The 19,750-nt window shown below is 38.4% G+C and overlaps 1 protein-coding gene across 3 annotated transcripts in view; it reads right to left on the reverse strand.

Moving 5' to 3' along the window:
- The window catches only part of TBC1D22A (TBC1 domain family member 22A), a 178,618-nt gene extending 161,900 nt beyond the window's left edge, over positions 1 to 16,718 (reverse strand). For 2 of the 3 annotated variants that reach the window (XM_040594076.1, XM_040594077.1), the window contains exons 1-4: positions 16,521 to 16,701; positions 13,880 to 13,936; positions 11,364 to 11,707; positions 10,434 to 10,613 (exon numbers count right to left, since the gene is read on the reverse strand). In XM_040594076.1, the coding sequence (XP_040450010.1) occupies positions 10,434 to 10,613; positions 11,364 to 11,707; positions 13,880 to 13,936; positions 16,521 to 16,582 (643 nt within the window). In that variant the 5' untranslated portion in view covers positions 16,583 to 16,701. Of the gene's footprint in view, positions 1 to 10,433; positions 10,614 to 11,363; positions 11,708 to 13,879; positions 13,937 to 16,520 lie in introns of all 3 variants that reach the window. The other variant, XM_040594075.1, reaches the window with a different exon arrangement.
- Positions 16,719 to 19,750: the final 3,032 nt, after the last annotated feature.

Genomic DNA, 19,750 nt, shown 5'->3' on the forward strand with positions numbered 1-19,750 from the left:
TGAATGCATGCAGAAAACAGGAAATAAAGCCCAACCCTATGTTGTAAATACAGGGTAAGACTCTTTTTAGGACCTTTGCTAAAAGAGAGCAGGAGAGTACATCTTGTCTGCTATTTCACATAGCAAGTCAGAGAAGCAGAAGTAGATGAGGTTGGTTTTGGAAGGTATGAGAAATCAAGTGAGGAGAAGACTATGAAGACTAAAGCAAAAGGAAGACTGATAAAACCACTAGAAGAGTTGCAACAAGTGAAACCAACAATGTACATTATGAAAATAAGTAATGAAGAACAACTATGCCAGTATAAGATTTTAAATGGCCTTATAGTTTTTTACAGTTCTCCTGCAACATTCCATTTCTGTGCATCATCAACCTTTTTGTTTTCACATTGAAGACATTCAAACAGTCTCTAGCAAACTTTCCAAGTAAAATAAGTTATCTACACAGAAATAGAGAAAACAGAAAATACCCCTTACAGTACCAGTTAAAGGAGACAATTTTCCTACTTAATTAGAAATAACAGTCAGTATTTATTTCTCCCGTTTAGGGAGAAGATGGAGTTTTACAGTCTATTGACCGATCACAAGAAAAATGCAGTTTTTAAGTGAACAGCCAAGTAACCATTATTTATTTTTGGACAATGTCAACTGTGCTCCATCCTCCCCCACTTTTTTATTAAAATATTCATATGCATTTAGAACAAATAAACAAGGCATAGATTTATAACATTATAGCTTCAGGTTTTTTAGAAAACACTCATACAAAAGACTTTAAAAAAACAGAACACTACTGCAATATATACTTTCAAAAATGCAATCTGACACTGGTCCTTCACAGTGAAACTACAGTACAAAAAAGGCATACCTCAAATCATCAGGATTAATACATACATGTCTAGATTACTGAGCCACAAAATTAATGCAATTATTCACAACAGCTAGTACTAGAGAGCTTCCCCCACTAACAAAAAACCAAAACCACTAAGTCTACCTACAATATACATTTATTTCCCACATAAGAAGAGCAAAGACCTTTCTTTTTATAGTTTCCCTCAGTATCTTCGGCTTAGGAGAAAAGCTGCTGATAAACTTCATGACATACAGAATAGCAAGGATCCAAATCAGACAGAGGATTTCACATGGAACATCTCACTAGGTGTACAATTCTGCTCTTGGATCACTTTCTCCACTTGCATTCAAAGTTGAGTTTGGAAAGTCAAAAAAGCATGCAATCTTGCAAAATTAGCCAACTGATTTGTCATCCAAAATAGTTTACAAATTGCCTTTCAACTACTGCATTTGGCTCTTTCTGTTCATATTAATATAGTGAATTGCATGGCACTTTCAGGAATCTGACATTTTACCATTTCCTGCCTCTAAGGAGAGCTAATGTCTGCCAATCAATTCTAAAGTGAGAAGACTACTGGGACTGTAGTGTATTGCTCCTAAACATTTCATGAATTTGGAAAGACAAGAAAGCCGCATTAATTTTAGTTTCTGGTCAAGCACTAAGGGAGGTAGAGTAGCTGTACTTAGCTCACAGTTCACAAAAAATAAAAAGTTGTTAGTATGTAAAAAGAAAAATCCTTTTACTCTCATTTCAGTTCTCAGCATCAACCAGTAACACACACCTAGCTGTCAAAGAGCCACATCTATACCTCAACTGAAAATATTTCCAATACAATCACTGGAGTAAAGACTCATAATTAAAACAGAAAAAAAAACTATATCTTTTTAAAAAACATTCTAGATAGGGTTTAGAAGTTTTTCCTGCATTTCCCACCTTTATTACAAACTCCTGTAAAAGGCTAGCCCATAGCCTCTAATCCATGTAAGGTTTTCTCATTTATCTGCAAACATATATTACATCTCCAAAGTAATTGTCACTCATTGATAAAACACATGAGGACACATCTAACCAATAATCAGTATCAGGAAGGCAGCATAGCACAAACTTACAGAGTGAACTATGCTCCACTACGATTATCTACCCAGGCAATAACTGCTTTATTGTATATCTTCCGGTTTTGACTTCCTACTAATGAACTATGACTTAAGTTTTTTTGTTTTTTTTTTTAACAGCAGAAGGGATGGCAGCAAGAAAATATACACAAAGAGTCCAAAAGCTTCAGGGCCCATAGAAAGTTCAAAGTTCTCAATAGTCTTGCTGGTGACATCCTTAGGAAGTTCCTCCCCTCCCATGTCATCTGCAGGATGATGTGTGAAGCAGGCAAGGCTGCACCCTTGGAGAGTTTGACTACCACAGGGAGCACCAAACTTGTCACCCAGGTCTCTTTCACTATAATAATGGGGATTTCACATAGCATCTGTGTAAATTCAGCTTTCACGATGCTATCAGGAAAGAAAGGGAGATAGCGCACCGAAAAAAATAAATTTAAAAAAGCCCCAAAAAAAACAAGAAATCAGAAAAACTACAACAAAACTTCACCATATAGTACCTTTCTATCTCCCAGCTCCTCCAGAGTACAATATGCCTCTGAATCGTATTCTTCACCTCATGGCCCAAGCTTAAAGACGATTTTTGAATACCTGATCACAAATCAATACAATGAGGGGTATATGATCTCCTGAAAACTCTATTAAAGCTTCAATGGACATGAAAAAACTTTTAATCGATGAATTCTGCAATTTTAATAGAATGCTATCTAATTCCCATTGCTTTCAATGATCAGTTACTGGTAACTACCACGGCAATTTTGTGTATATACATGAATTTGGATGATAATTTGGGGATTTTTTTTTTTTTTTGGAACAGTAATTCCTTCATATCAGCTGAACTTACAGTCCCATTATAATGCTCTACATCCAAACCCATTTGAAAAGAGAATTAGCACTAACTTGCTGAAAGGAACCTACTGCCAAGAGTATAATGTGGGAGTTTTAAAGACTGTACTAAGAACGTATTTCTTTGAGTAGTGTTCAGATCAATGGTTTTAATCTAGAATGCTCTCTGTGGACTTCAGCACAAAACCAAAGTTTTACTCTCTATGCCATGCTGCTGCAATTAATATCAGCAAAAACAGACAAGAGATCCTTGATTTACTGGCAAGTATTTCCTGGAAGAAGTCCAGAGTCTCAGAACTAGGGCTCTTCTGTGTAGCCGGTAATGCCCCATATCAGTTTGTTAATCAAGTCTGACTTGAATATCAAAGCTCCTGCCAAAAAAAAAAAAAAAAGAAAAAAAAAGAAAAAAAAAAGTAAAAGATTTAAGGTACAGGCTCCTTTTTCAGAACTGAGGCAAGAGGAAGATTGTTTTGTTTGTTAACAGGATCTGCAGCTGTTCAGTGCAAGGGCCAAGTGTAAGGTCCTGCGCCTGGGTCAGGGCAATCACCAGTATCAGTAGAGGCTGGGGAACTGAGTGGATTGAGAGCAGTCTCCAATTACTAAATTAACTATTTTAACTTGTGTTTTGAATACTATGAAGTAGGGGTATAAAAGGAACGGAAAAAGAATCCCACACACAAAACACCAAAAACCTGAGATCAGAGGAGTTACAGAAAAGAGAGGAAAACTGGAAGAAAATAAGAAGTTTACTAAAAAAATAAATTTAAAGACTCGTCCAATACCAATAGTTGAAAATGCCAACACATTATATAATCCAATGACTACTACATCAATCAAATATCTTCACAAAAGAGAAATACATCCTATGGAGACAAACTATGCAAAATCCTCTCGAAATTGTTCCAAGAGCCCATTATCACCTAGTTAGAATGAAAAATAATAAGTATTTAAATTGAAATATCCCACTAAAGCAGTACTCAGAACGAATGCTGATTATTACGTAAAACCACAAGTTATGAGACTAAGCCATAGAAAACAGGAAGACAAAATACTAATCCAGTAAAACATAATTAATATAATGAATTACTTAGATATTTAGCACTGAATTATTTCAGAAGATTTAATTAAAAAAATGTTCTAAACCCTGCTGGTAGACTAATGACTTTTTTTACTAGTCTCGTTTACTGGCTGAAAAAGCAAGCATGTTTTGTAGATAACGAGCTAACCAGAACAGCAATCAGAGATGACACCTTTTAGTAGTAATAGTTTGAAAAGACAGATACGTCATATGAAGAAGCAGCAGCAGGACACACGTTCACTTTATACTACATATTAACAAACAGGAATAACAATAACCACTAGTGTGATCAACTATAAATAATTCAAAACTGCAGGGGGCAATAAAAATCTGAATGACATGGATGGACTAGGAGCACAGAGATAAATTGCTACGCAGTTCAGTGCGGATAAATTAATGAAGCTGGAAACAGTATTAATCAAGTTCATTTCAATTAATGCATTTTGTAAAGTTAATGAAACTTTTCAATAACATCAGTTTGACAAACAGTTTTAAAGGACATAACAGATTGCTGTTACAGACTACTACATTTATGAACCATAAATGAAAGAAAAGATAATTACTATGTTTAATCACATTTAATATACATCTAGAATATACAAACAACCATAAGCACAAATAGAAAAATCATACTTTTCAAGCTGCTACAATATAGATGACAACTGTGATGGGGGGGGAGGGGGGGGAAGACACACCTTAAGTTTTCTTTCTAGATTTCATATCTAGAGATCCACCCTAGAATTCTTTTATCACAGTACACAGCAGCAGCACACTTTTGTAATGAGATAACCTAAGATTACACCATTTTTAATTCCAGAAATTACAGAATTAATTTTTGTCATCAGATTAATCAAAGTTCAGCTATTCCTGACACGTTCTGTGAGACTTCACATTATCTACTACCTCTATAGCGAAGGACTGGCTAAGAGACAGCACCCCACTCAGCAGCCTGTGGTGTGCTCTGCAAAGGTTTTCCTTTTAGAGATTATTTTTTTTTTTTTTTACCATCAGTAAATGAAACTGAGCTTTTGAAGGTGAATATAAGATACAGCAATATGAGTAAGTTTAAGATAGGAATGCCTTACCATTTTCATGAGTGCTTTTACAGGGTCTTTATTATTTTTACCAAGGTAGCATACTAAACTTCAGTATGTTATTTTGTTCAACTCTGAATACATGTTGACTAAGCAGAAAGAAAAGTCAACTTAACATGCAGAACAACTTTACATCTTAAGAAATCAGTTGGTTTTGACTTTGAAGAATTTGATATACATGTGCTATGTTGCATAACAGTAGCATTACAGTGTTATGAAGCTTTATTAAGTCAATAGAATACAGTACACCAAGGTTACTGTTGGTTGTTAACATATTTAAATAAGTATGTTCCTGACATTCAATTACATACTCATTAGCTCTATGTATATAAGAAAAGCAGAAAAGCAGTTTGATTTGAAAATAAAGAGGGAGTTAAGGAAGCGCTTTAATAGGCTATTCTTTGGATTGATATTACAAAAGCCATCATGTCTGCTGTGCTGAGGTCACAAGCATGAGATAACTTGTTTGTTGTTTCAAGTCAGTCTGATTTTATCAATAGTTTGCTTACAGTGTGTTTGCACAGTAAACAGCTCCCTAAAATGTTCTACAAGACTACTTAAAAACACAAGTCTAACAAATTTAATAGAGTTAATCTTAAATTGGAAAGAGGGTAGACATGGCAGTACTGTCCCTCTTAAAAATGTAAACAGTGGCCTGTTGAAGCAAAAAGAAATTTCTTCTCAGAGACACTATCCGCACACTACTTTGTTAAAATCCCATCCCCTCCCCTCCTCTTAAAGCAACCCATTGTTTGCAAAAGATTGTGGAAGCACAAAGCCCATCTTCATTCAGTAACGCAAGGTCCATTACAAGTTAAGACAAGGCCTGAAATGAAGTAAATCTACATCGAATTGACTGCAAGGCAACCATAAGCACAGGTTGATTGCACAAAACAACTAGTGTAAATTGTTCCCTCTAAATAACCGGCCACGCAGTACCAGGAGTGGGAGGCTCTGTAACACATAGGCCTTACAGTCTACTCGGCAGCTGTTGCTAAACACAGCTGTCCTGCTGCTGTCTTCAGTCCTATCCTGCTTCCTGAATTTGCACCCAGTACACTTCAGTATGATCTGACTGACAGGGGCCAGTCCTCAAGTCCCTCTCCCATCACAACTGTTACTTACAACAGGCTCCTTCTACCAGACCACCTTTCTCGCCACAACATGGTACAGCTTGTTTAGCAGCTTTCATTCTGTAATTTTAACCTTATGGGATTATCTTCCTATTCTTTGCATTACATTACTACTTGAAAGTATATTCTCCTGAATACCTCTCTCCTGCAGCACAATTCATGTCCCTAGACGTACCATTTCTATAGGAACTGGGCTTTTTTCATAGAGCTAACTACTCTTGACGTTCAATTCACATTAAGCTTCTCAATTTATATTGGAGGTAATAACAGCATAGCAATAGTCAAATAAAAAGTGTCAAATGGAAATAAGGCATATTATTTGCATCTGTTTTATCATGCAAACAAAAAAGCCTGCAGGACAGAGAAGTGTCTTAGGCTTAAGGAAAAATTCAGAACAACTGCAAGGGCAATTATAAATTACAAGAGTGAGGTTTTGTTCAGCTCTACAAACATTAGAAGCAAGTTAATGGCACTTTTGAGCCATGGACATAGGCTCTTTATTCACAAAGAAGAGTTGAGCAACCTAAAAGAATGAATTCTTTTATAAGCTGAGAATTCTGGAGTGTTTTTCTTTTTTTTTCCTTTTCTTCCTTTCCCAGTTCGTATTCTCAGATTGTACCTTGCTCTAATAACTATTTGTGTATATAAGCATCTGATGGATCAAACTGTACACAGAAACATTAAAAATGGTTCTGTCATTATGTAATATTTACCAGTGGATCCATATCCCAACTGCATGCTATACCTGGTGTAGTATTTTGCTCAGTATATAATCTGATAGGGTTGATAGAACGTACCTATTTGCACCACTTCACAATATCCAACCTATGGACTAAACCCAAATCCAAAATCTATTAGTGGACTTCAGTAGCCAAAATAATCTTCACTTCCAAATTTATATGCACAATCCATCTTTTTGAGAGTTTTCTTGTGAAAGAACACTCTTTCACAACCTCTAGTTGACATACAAGACTAACATTCCATTTTACACTGTCTTTATGGGATAATGATTATTCAAATTAACTGAAAGGATTTCAAGGTCATACGTATTACTTAGTGTTCTTAGTCCATGTTGGTTTCTCATGTTATGATAATAAGCCTTGAGCTGAAAACCTGTGTGACTCAGTTCCACAGTTTAACTTATTTTATATTGCTTTGAAAGGATTTCTTAATCTCTGTCAACAATATGCAAAACTATATCAAGAAAACAAAGTCAGCAGAAATAATTTACTTTTGGTACTATTACTTCCAAGCAAAACCAACCCTACTACACGCAGAAACGAACAGAAATATTTGCTACAATATCTCCAAGACAGCTACTCACCAATTCAATTCATTATGACAAACAAAACCCAACTATCTGTGGATCTAACACAAAACAAAGACCCACACATACCACAACATCACACACACACAAAGAGAATGAGCCAGCTACAACAGAACAGCTACCTGCCCCTTCAGTACTCACTACAAGTCATGGAATCACAAAATCACAGAATGGTCACGGTTGGAAGGAACCTCTGGAGATCATCTCGTCCAATCACACTGCTAAAGCAGGTTCTCCTAGAGCGGGTTGCACAGAATCACGGCCAGGCAGGATTTTAGTATCTCCAGAGAAGGAGACTACACAGCCTCTCTGGGCAGCCTGTTCCAGTGCTCTGTCACTTTCAAGGTAAAGGAACATTTCCTTATATTCACATAGAACTCCCTGTGTTGCAGTTTGTGCCCGGTGCCCCTTGTCCTGTTGCTGGGAACTACTGAAGAGCCTGGCCCCATCCCCCTTAACATTCATCCTTCAAATGTTGTACGCATTGATAAGATCCCCTCTCAGTTTTCTCTTCTCCAGGCTGAACAAGCCCAGCTCTCTCAACCTTTCCTCATAAGAGAGATGCTCCAGTCCCCTAATAGTTTCCCCATAGCCCTCCACTGGACCCTCTCCAGTAGCTTCCCGTCTCTTGAACTGGGGAGTCCAGAATTGGACTCCAGATGCAACCACACCAAGGCAGAGTACAGGGGGAAGATAACCTTCCCCAACCTGCTGTCCACACTCCTCCTAATGCTCCCCAGGATCCCATCAGCCTCCTTGGCCACCAGGGCACACTGCTGACTCATGGGCACTTGTCCACCAGAACTCCCAGGTCCTTCTCCACAGAGCTGCCTCCCAGCAGGTCAACCCTTTAGCTTGGAGCCTGTTACCTACTTCTATCTTAGTCCATTTTCAGTATTGCTCTGAAGGAAAAAAAAAAAATCCGCAGCGCACACAACAAAAACCCAAACAAACCACCACACACAACCCACAGCAGTTTCCTAGGCTACTACTGTCATTATAAATCAAGAATCCTTTTAAAATTAAGTCTGCATTGTAACATGGAGCTGAACCAAAGATCTCCCCAAAATGCATACACACATACACATCAGATTCTGATGAACTGCACATACAATCATATGCATATATACATGTTTGTATATGTATATATGCATACACACGCTTTCCCTAATATATATAACGTAGCCCAAGCACTACCATCACATATCATCTACTACTAACACCTTCCTGATCTTCAATAGTCTTCATTTCTTTCACTCAGAAAAATCATGTATTATTTATAGATGTTAGGAAATCTACTGGATATATCCAAGACACAAAAGTCAATATTTTTTGTACTTAAAAAAAATCAAAGCTAGACTTAAAATTCTAATTCCCCGAACTTCAAATTCAGTACTGATTAGTTTGCACAGAAGAGAAACTGATTACAGTTTGCACTAAAGAAAAAACAAGCTTCCTATAAACAGACATAGAAAAGACATTTAGTGATACAAGAAAGATTATTGACAGCTTATTGATATTATTGAAATGTGAAAATATCCAAGAGCAACATAGTCAAATTTCACATCCCTATGTATATTACTGTGCGAGATCTAGAAAGTTCAATAGGGAAAAAACCCTAAACCTAGTTTGTTTTAATAACATTGACTAAACTCACCAGTCAGCGTGACTGCACTCTGAATAAGAGTGAAGATTTTCTTTCACACCTTTCCAAAAGTATTTTATTTTAAACCCTAAATTTTATTTACTCGGAAAGGATTCCCATTTAATTTGACAGAAAGTGAAATGGGTAAGTGTAATTTAAACTTTGTCTTCCCTCTGACTTTGTAACCTTATATAACAAAGACTTCTACAGTTACAACAGTCTTAATCATGAGTTTTCATGTCAGTCACAATCACATAGCTCATAATATCTGTTCAGAACAAAAAGAGAAAAAGTGCTACTTGATTATCATTTTCAAGCTTATACAAAACACACGATTTGTTTTAACACCTCAGTTTATTGACAGTTGCATTTTTTAAGAACATCCTATAACTCAGTGAAGTGTTAAGTCTCCTCTAGTAAGTATTGTTTCCATAGTTCTACTTTGTTAGCATCAATCTCACAGTAAGACACAGCATGGAAAGAAGGGGGGAAAAAAGCCACAACTTGACCTATATTATATTGAAGAAGTCATGACAACTACAGGACAGGAATGTGTCATTTCAAGAACTGCAAACATGCCGTTTCTACTTCCTTCCACAAGTTTCCTGTATCTACCTTCCAGAACAGTCTAACTAAAAGTCATTTTCTTTACCAATTATTTTGATCTATACTCCTACTTCTAAGTGACCAGCCAAGTTCTCCAAATACAGCGTACTATCTCTACTTGCTCCAGATTTTCACTTGGGATACAAAGCCACTTGATTTTGCGACACCGTTTCAAGCACTTGTATTTACTATTCAGCAGTTAAAATCCAGTGCACAAAGAGAACAGTCAAGTTATCTGACAATACATTTGTTTTCACATTAACATGTTGTCAGCACTTACAGATGAGACACAGAACTACTGTATCAGTCTGTGAACATAAAGAATGCTCGCTGGGTAGACAAGCAGTAATACTCCCACGCCTCAGTTTTTCACATTCATATTTCTAAGCGTGAGAATCATTCTTATAATGCATGCTGTCCCATTATCAGGCATTAACACTAAACACAGCTAATTATACTTCGTTGTTTCTCCAGACGTTAGTCCACTAGGAATAAATAATATGAGAAAGAATAGAACAAGAAGCCATCTAACACCCTACATATTAGTAGGATGAATGCAAATTGCATATTATAAGCATGAGTACAAGCATTCAAATTTATTCCATCTTCCTTTTGCAAGACCCATTCTAAACATTGAAAGGATTAGATCAAAACCAAACCATCAGACATAACAATTCATCAAACAAGAAACTTTTATAGTTAAAGAATAATTTAGATGTAATTCATCACTCCTGTAAGAAATACTCACCAAGATCTGTATTGGGGCCAGCAAGTAGCTGTTTAAATTTGTCTAATCGGGATGCTTCTCTTTCAGTTAACGCAGGACTAACTGAGGCATGATAGTCTGCCATTCCACTCACCAAGGGAGGCGTGGAAGTTTGTGGAAGGGACTGTGATCTCTGCATGGAAGAATTTTCACTAGCATTATCTGAAGGGAAAAAGAAGCATAACAGTTAGCCTCAGCTAGTGAGAAGGCTACTAGTAAGTTTTGTAAATTCAAAGTAGAATTATATTTTGAAGAAATGTAAGCTTCCAAGTATAGCACAAGTTTGGACTTCAAATTACTTGGATTCAGCAGTATTCCACAATTCCTCTTCCAAGCAGTATTCCACAATTAAAATACACTCATTAGAGATCATACTAACAGCAAGGCTAGTTGATTTCTAAAATTTCTGTGCTACTGAAAGCAGTTTGTCTCCCTCAACAGTCAAAAAAAAAAAAAAAAAAAAAGACTGGGAAATCATTGCAATAAACACAGGCCAGATCACATGAGGATAAATATCCAACTCCACATGCATGGTTTTCCCCATTTTTTCAATATACTTTACATAGTAGCATTTTAATAACAATTTTTTCAAAATAGTAGGAATACTATGAATTGCATATATCTTGGTGCAGTTAACTAAAATACATTCAAGAGTGCAACTTCCTTCCAAAACTGAGGATGTATTAAGGCTGAAAACAAAAAGTTAAATTATACTTCCCTACTTCCCTCACCCATGTATTTCTCAAACACATGCTCTACGGTTTAGTATGGTATGCAGTATCCCCCTCAAATAAATCAGTATCGATTAATAATATTTTCCTGTGGTATTAAGAAAAGGTTGGGAAGGGGTTAATGTCTTAAAGGGCAAATATTATAGCTCTCCTCAGTTGATTTTTCATTTTTTTAACATACCTGATGAACTTGATGTATGACCTTCACTCACTGATTTAACAAGCCGATTATCACCACATGCAATTGAAGTCAGCTCTGCAAATTCGACTTGTTTTTCTTCCTGTAGATGTTCTTCCTCAGATTTATGCTGTTCCTGTAGCTTGCTGTGATTCTGAATTACTTTGTGAGCTGTTTCCATGACCACCTCTGTATTTAAGTTTTCAGCAGCTATTGCTAAGAGTTCATCATCATCATCCCCAAGATCCCAAGCATCACTTGTGTTACTTTCAAATTCTTGGAAGGTGCTGACTTTCTTTAGTTTCACTGGAGTTGTAGGTGGCTTTGAAGCTGGTGGTTTTATCAAGCTGTTCAAAAACAAATAAACAGTATTTAAAGAACTAGTAATGGAGTAAGAAAAAACTATGGATAGGGCAAAAAACCAAAAGTCCATGCTTGACATTACATAGGTAGCAAATATTTATCTCCGTCCAATCCCGTTACGTCCACCCATGACAAAATACAGCTGAATATGTCAAGAACAAGGGCAGGTAAAAACTGATTCTTCTTGGCTTTGAATGGAAGCTGAACAAATCCTTCCTTCCCTTATCTTAAAAATAGAAAACAAACAAACAAAGAAAACTGACCAATAAAGAGACCAACCCCAAAGTCAAATAAAAGGAATACTAATGGAATAGTTTATAAGACAATCAGGACACACTGCACCTCTCTCTTCATGAACTTCTGTAGAAATTTCAGTCCTTTCAATGCAACTGCTGCATAACAACGCAGGAGCAGTAACCAAGTCATCAGGTCTACTCTTAAGTCATCATAAGCAATCACGTAATACAATCACTGCCATAAACAAATCAAGTTTCACCTCAAAGCTCATCAAATCTATCACTCCTCCCCATTCAGGCACTCCAGTATAGATTTGCTACAGAACTTTGCTCTTCTCATAGGCAGGGTATTTCCTCTAGGTACTAGTTTAAGTGCAGCTTGATGAGCTCCTAACATTCTGTCCCTCTTTCAACAGATGAAAGAAGTAACCTACCCTAGCTTGGGACTTATTCTCAGTTAGAACAATCACAACTTCCTTTGGATTTCAGCTAAAAAAGGCATAAAGGTGAGTGTGTTCCCAGTTGACTCTCAAAAAAATAAAAGCTTCTGCCATTAACTTAATGGCCCTTTCTGGCCATGTCTGTCTTTCCACCTGTGCTAGTTTACCTTTTTTCTGTTAAGGCAGCCAGAACTGGAAACCAGAAAAAGTTCTCACACAATCTTCATACAATGTCAGTAACGTTTCTGTTATGCATTACAGGGAATATCTTTCTTAACAGATGCTACAATACTAACACTTTTGCCCACCTTACCATCATTGTCTAAAATACCAAGATCTTTCTCCTCTTCTGTCACAATTTCAAGCAATAAGCTTCTAGGTTTTGTAACTTTCTAGTTTGAGTCTCTAACACTCCACATTTTGAACCAATTCATCCCACTCCTTTTTCTTCAGTCCTTAAGGTCACATATTTCAACTGCTTTCAACTCTGTATCATCTGAAACTTAAATAGCCCATGTTTACTTGTGCCATTTCAAACCAGCTCTTGAAAAAAATCCACTAGAAGTACAGCCTCCTCCCAAGCCAACACTGCTCTATCTAACAGGGTTTTTTTTTCCCTTCCTGCTTTGGACTGTTCACTTCATCAGTTATAAAATTTCCCAAGAATTCTCACATACACCAACATTTTAATTTCAAAGGAGTTGTGAAACCTACCAACAAACCAGGAACAACTTTGTCTTTGACAAAGCTTAAAACAGCCTTTCAAAAAAAATTTCACAAAAAACAAACAAAAAAAACCCCACACCAACCAACAAAACAAAAAAAACCCAGAAGCTGTCAGAATGCAGCACTTCAGCTAAATACCTCAGCCATAAGAAGATGAAAATAATTCACTTGCATTAGTTATGGGTCATCAGCATAAAATTTATTTTGTTACTAATGATGTTTACCATGTTGTCATTTTCATATACATTGTGTTCTGATATCCAACAATTGTGATCTAAGGCAATAATTTTTTAAATCACTGTAAAATCTATTCTACCTGCTGTCTCCTTATTCACAAGCCCACCTTCACCTCAAAATGACCTACACCACAACCTGACTCTTTTCTCTTTAGATAAGACAAATTCAGTCCATCAATAGAAAGATGCATGCAGGAAAGCTGCTTATACCCGAGTTGTAAGCTTCTTCTGCTAAATTAAGATTAATATTTACCATACAGTTTCCAATATATAGGACACTGCAAACAGATGATAACAGTTGGCAAACTCTGTTAAGAGCTGAACAGCTGACTTGTTATTCCCAATACAGTAAGCATCAGGAAGTCACAAAAGAGCACTTAGAACAGAGAAGCCAAGATTACAACAAAAATTGAAAAAGGACTGTTAGCAATAAGCTTTATAGACATCAGGGAAGAAAGAGCAGAGAAGGCAGAGGAGATCCAAACCACCTGGCATATTTAAGTATTAGGTTAACTTACGTTCCATGCAATAATGGATCAAAAGGTGGATGCTGAGCTCCATACACATGTTGAATACTAAAGGAAAAGAAAGAGAGTTACACAAAAGTAATTAAACATTTGAGGGTTTTCTGTGTATTAAATAAATAGTCAATAATAAACAGAACTGAAATGTTCCAACAGTTTTCTGTTTCAAAGAATCCCACATAACACCAAAAATAATGTTGAAATTGAAGTGTACACTAAAAAGTAACTTAATAAAAACCACAGATTTGCCAAACAGGAGCTCTTTTTGAGGCCTAGGCTAATTTAGGCTGACTTACTTTTCCAACCAGGAACTAAAACAAGAAAAAAGTTAATTCTGCAATAGGAATCTACACTGCTTTTAAAGTCTTTTTCTGTTTCATCATTTCTTCATTTACCTCTCGCAAAAAAATAAAAATTCTCAATGAAATGTCTGTAAAGATATGATCTTCTATGTGTCCTTGTCACTCAAATTCCAACCAGCCCCTTCTTAACTATTACTAAAGAACAGGGCTGAAAGAAAAATGCAAAATACGGCATGCTAGAGAAAAAAAGCCATGGGAGTATTAAAATCAAATGTTTTGAAATTAATAAGCTTCCAAAGACAGATTTATTCACTATAATCTCTAACACGATGACACAGTATGCTACCGTGTAAATAGTAAAACTCTCTACAAACTAAACGTTCCTTCCAGTTTTCAGCTATAAAATTATTTTATAGGTAAAAGACTCCACAGAAGACACATCAAGATTTACATGTGGCTTCATAATAGAAATTATCACAAAACTCTCTGATTGCAAGAGGAACAAACCATACGCAATGTTAACATCTACTTCACCTTAATCTGTACTAAAAATAAAAACCACATAGGAGACAAACGCCCTCCTGATAAATCCAAACCAACCTCAAGACCATGAATACAAATAAATCCATCCTTAGTAAACCTGAGATAGAAGCAAGCCAAAGACAGCAGTCACACAAATTTTGAGGCTTAGACTTACACAAGGGTAGTATTAAGAGTAGTGAAATTAGCCCTAGAGATGACCGAGAGTGGTAGTTTATACACTGTATTGATTTTTACATGATTCCATGCCAATCAAAGAGTCAGTATACCTGCAGTCTTTCTACACAACTGCATGCCATACACTCCACTATCAAGTGTGCATGTTCTCCTGGTCTACACTCACGTAAGGGTCAGATGTCACTTTCCGTTTTGGTGTACACACAGAATTTCCTCTTTCCTTCAGACACTCCAGTCAATGACCATAATGGAAATTCACACATAAAGTAACAATGTATAACATACATATAAACAAAAATAACAAAAGTAACCATCAAGTAACAATAATCCTCTCCACAACATAAAAAAAACCAAACAAACAAATGATCAAAAGCACATTCTCCACAGTGCCCTTGTTTTTCCACAAGCCTGCAAGTTAATTAACTGCACCTGTTCATAGACCCTGTGTAACCGAGGAGGGTCAAAAAGTGTTTTAGCCCCAAAAGAGTCAGCAAAGTTACAAAATAAGTAGTCAAGACATACAAAAACAGTTGGACTGAAAGACTTAGATTATGACTAGAGAAGCAAAACCACTACCAGTCAATGCTTACAGGTAACTGAGAATGGAAGAAGTTAAACGACAAGCAGAATTATTTTGTTGAATTCTGATAAAATGGTACGATGTATAGTTACTGTTCTCTGAGAATCAAGAGTACGCCTTATTTTCAGAATAAGAACATAATAAACTGAACTACTCTACTGTGATAATAGTTTAGAGATGGGAGCAGAGAATATTGTGAAACAATCATCCGAACATGTGTTCCCTGCCTCATGCAATGGTCAAAAGAGTTAACGTGACTTCGGAGGTCTATCCTCTGGGAAGTTTTGAATGGGAGAATGTGTTTGTCCTAGCAACGATAGAACAACGGAGTCTGGTGTTCACACTTCAGGAAGAAAGTTGAGAAACTGATGATATTTTGAAATATCAAGCACAAACTGAAATACAGCAACATGCCTATGAAGTGCAGTTTCCTGGGTAGTATTTCAAAATTACTTGGATCAAGACACAAAGCGTTGTAACTGGTACCGTTGCTAAGAGCTACAAATACATTCTCTCATTCAAGATTTCCCAGAAAATGCATCCCCAAAATAACATTAACTTTTTTACCGTGGCATCAGGCGGGCAATGCACGTTCAGATGATTATTAAACCACTTTGACGATACAAGTTACAACCAACGCCTGCTGACACCACCAGCAACCTTCCACCAGATAACGAGGCGCCCAGCACCGCGACGCTCCGGGGCCGCGCTAACGAGAGAGGACGGCGGGAGCGACGGGGTGGCGGCACCAGCCCGCGGCTGCGAGCAGCGCCCGGGCGGACACGCTCCCCGCCGGGGGCGCGGGACCTGCGAGGGTCCGCTGAACGCGGCGGCCGGAGCGCGGTGGTGGGGAGACAGCGGAGCGGGACGGGCCCCGCAGCGGGGCTGGCCCTGGCTGACCCGCGCTCCACGGCCCGGCACCACCGGGCTGCAGGCTGCCCCCGCCGCCCTGCGCTGCCGGTGCGACGGGACGGGCCCGCGGCCGCCGCGAGGAGCCTCCTCCCGCGGGCCCCGACCTTCCCGCCGCCCCTCTCACCTGCCCGGCACCTTCGCGCCGCTTCGCTTCCAGAACTGCTTCCTGCCCCCGTCGCTCGCCATGGCGGCCGTCACCTCATCCCCCTTCCCGCGGCGCGGCTCTGTGGCCCCGACCCGCTCCCTCAGGCTTCACTCCCCCCCATCCCCTGCCACAGGAACAGGACTGAGCGCCGCCATCTTGAAACCAGGAAACAACCCCGCTCTTCATTCGCCCCCTAAGGCAGCCTGGAGCTTTCAGCCAACCAGAAGTGAGAGTGCTGCCGGGTGCGCCAGGTTGCTCCAATCGCAGCGAGGGAGGCCTGGGCGGTGGGTGGGGAAGGCCCGGCCCGCCCCGCTCCGCCCCGCCCCGCCCCTCCCGTCACGGAAACGGGGGCGCGTCCGGTCCCGCTCGGCTGGGGGTGGCCGGGCAGCGGGTGGCAGCGGCGGTGGCTTGGCCGGGCCCTGTCGCCGCTGTGTGAACCTGGGCTGAGGCTGCCGGCGGCAGGGTGCCTGCGTCTTCCCTGGCCTTGCGGCGGTGTGTGTGGTACCAGCCTGTAATGGTACAGAGACCCGCTCCTGGCTCCTCTCTGTGATTAACCGGCGCATTCCTATAAGTCAGGTTTTACTTCATGGTACTCCGAGTATGGTGTTTTCAGGGTTTAATCTTTTTCGATTTAACCATGAGGAGTAATTCAGAGTACTCTTTAGGAAGAAATGCAGAACTTGCCATGTCAATGAAAGGAGACATTAACTGGAGATAAGAGGACAGATTTCAGTCCAATTAGATCTAACATTATTTTATTTAAAAAAACATCAGATTTTTTTCCACTGTATTTTTCTCCGACTATTTACAACCTAGTTACCTTTTGATGGAGGAGAGGTGGGCTTTAATCTTTTTCTGCTTTAAGGTTCTCCTGAAGATTGGACTCATTCAGTTGTAAACTCTTTGTTTATTTGCTTTGAGATGATATGAGATTGTGAGTCTTTATCTGTAGAATTTTCAGCAGTTCTGGTCCAAGGATATATTACTTCTGCAAATAAAATAGGTGTGGTTTTATGTTACTCTTTGGAGTATGGCTTCTAAGAAAACAGTGCTGACTTCCAGAGTTTTTTGCTGCATCCTAATGCAAGGCTAATTTAATATGTCAAATATTGTTCAGGGAACGTTCTGCCATAATGAACTCAAAAACTGGCATGTAGTACAAGACCTGACCTGCAATGCAACATTTGTTCTTTAGCATGTATTTCATGTGTAAGTTATTTATTAAGAACATAAAACAATGAAGCTTTTTGTCTGCCTTGGGATTTACTTCAGCGGTTGCTTTCTAAGAACTCACAAAAATAAAATGTTTCACAGGTCTTGCTAGATCACAGTCTACAAGTGAAAGCTGCATGTCCTAGTAATTTCAGTGCTACTTATAGATGAATACGCTATGGGTAGTATCATCTTCTCAACTTGTATCCTTTGAATAGGATCCCTCTTATGGATTCTGAACCTTTTGTAACACATCCTGACCTTGCGTATCAGCAACTTTAATAGAATACACAAGAAACAATGTAATATTAACTACATCTGTTAGCTAAAGTGAAAACGAAACCTGCGAGGCCATGAGTGGAACTGTGATTGGGCTTAGCTAGATACATCTAAATTAGACCTGTTGCAGTTAGAATAAAAAATGAGGTCCTTTCAGTTGTGATGGTCAAAAAGTGATAAATCCATAAAGATACATTCTTTCATTAGCATTAATATAGATGTTGAAAATGTATTTATGTTCTTTTTATTTGTTCATTGTTGATATTTGTCAAAGGGAAATGTAATTAGATTCAGCCTAGATAGCCTAAGCCATCTGTCATCCTTCTAACAGTTGACCTGAATTCTGAAGTAAGGCCATTTAGCTTTTGTGTCAGTCTGGTGCAGTCGTGTGGAACTGCTGGTTCCTTTCAGAAGTGGAAGTTTTACTGAGTTGCATAATAAAGTCAGTACAAAGTTGATTGTATTATTTAGTTTTCATTATATTCAGTATATGTTACATTGTGCTTAGGTTTCTAGTTTGATGCCAAATTTTATACTGGAAACAAATAACTGTTGCATTGATTTGTTCCAGTGAATAGGTCTGGCCTGCAAATGGGCCTACAATTCTGTCAAGAAGAACTGGAAGTACACAGTCACAAAATTTCTGTCTGCTACTGTGGAAGGCTGCTGCCAGTTTAGACCCTTGGACTGAAGCTGTCCGGAGCTGGTCTCGGTCCTCTCTGTAGCTGACTTTCAAGAAGGCAAGGACACTATTTTCATTCCCTTTCCATTCACTTTCATATTTCTTCCTTATTCAGCGCTTTATTTTATCCCTGATGCAGACCTGTGTTGTCAAGTTCTGGAGATGCAAGACATTTGGAAGGAGGAACTTTTCAAGCCACCATCAGGTAATTTAGGTACATTTTTTTATGCCCATCACTTAAGATGATTTGACCACAAGAGTGTGTCCTTGAAAAGGACTTCTAAAACAGTATGAACAGAGTGTCATAAGAAGGTAAATTCACAACTATACAGTACTTGGAAGGTGAAGGTGGTCTGAACATGTATTTTAGCAGTGTTCCTGCTGAACTTCTTAGGCTACAGAAATGTAACATGAGCAGCTGAGTGCATATACAGATTCCGTGTCAAGCTCTTTATTGTGTTTGAGAATGAGATCTGCCAGTGTTCAAGTGCTGTCATTCAAAGAGTTTAACAACACTGCAGTCACCACTGGGACTTGCCTACTGCAGCTGATTAGCATAGTCTTCAAACACTCCCAAGAATCTAAATAAGCACTTGGGAAATTGGTTAGTGTTGAGTTGTTCTTAGCTGTAGTTGCACTGCTTCAAACATCCAAACTAGTTATTTCGAAGTCCGTGCAGCAATATTAACTAAGCTAAGCCCTACTGGGATTGCAGTATGAACTTGCAGTAATATTTTAGTTACTACTTGCATGGGGATTTTTGTTATTTCAGAGTAACAAGAAATATTAAAAGGCCTACTGCAGTATTTGTTTTGTTTCATGCAAAGTTTTATGCAAGAATTTATAGTTATGAAGAGGTCTGTTCCCAGCATGTGAAAGTAATGTATTGGGCTAACACAGCAGTCTGTGGGCTGTGGGCTTCTTTTTTTCTCTCTCTCTCATTTTTTTTTTTTTTCTCTTTTTCCCTCTTTTTCCCCGCTTTTCCCCACCTTTTCTCTCTTTCTCTTCCCCCCTCTTTCTCTCCCTTGCTCTCTTT

This window comes from Falco naumanni, chromosome 5 (assembly GCF_017639655.2).
Source record: "Falco naumanni isolate bFalNau1 chromosome 5, bFalNau1.pat, whole genome shotgun sequence".
Classification (NCBI taxonomy): Eukaryota; Metazoa; Chordata; class Aves; order Falconiformes; family Falconidae; genus Falco; species Falco naumanni.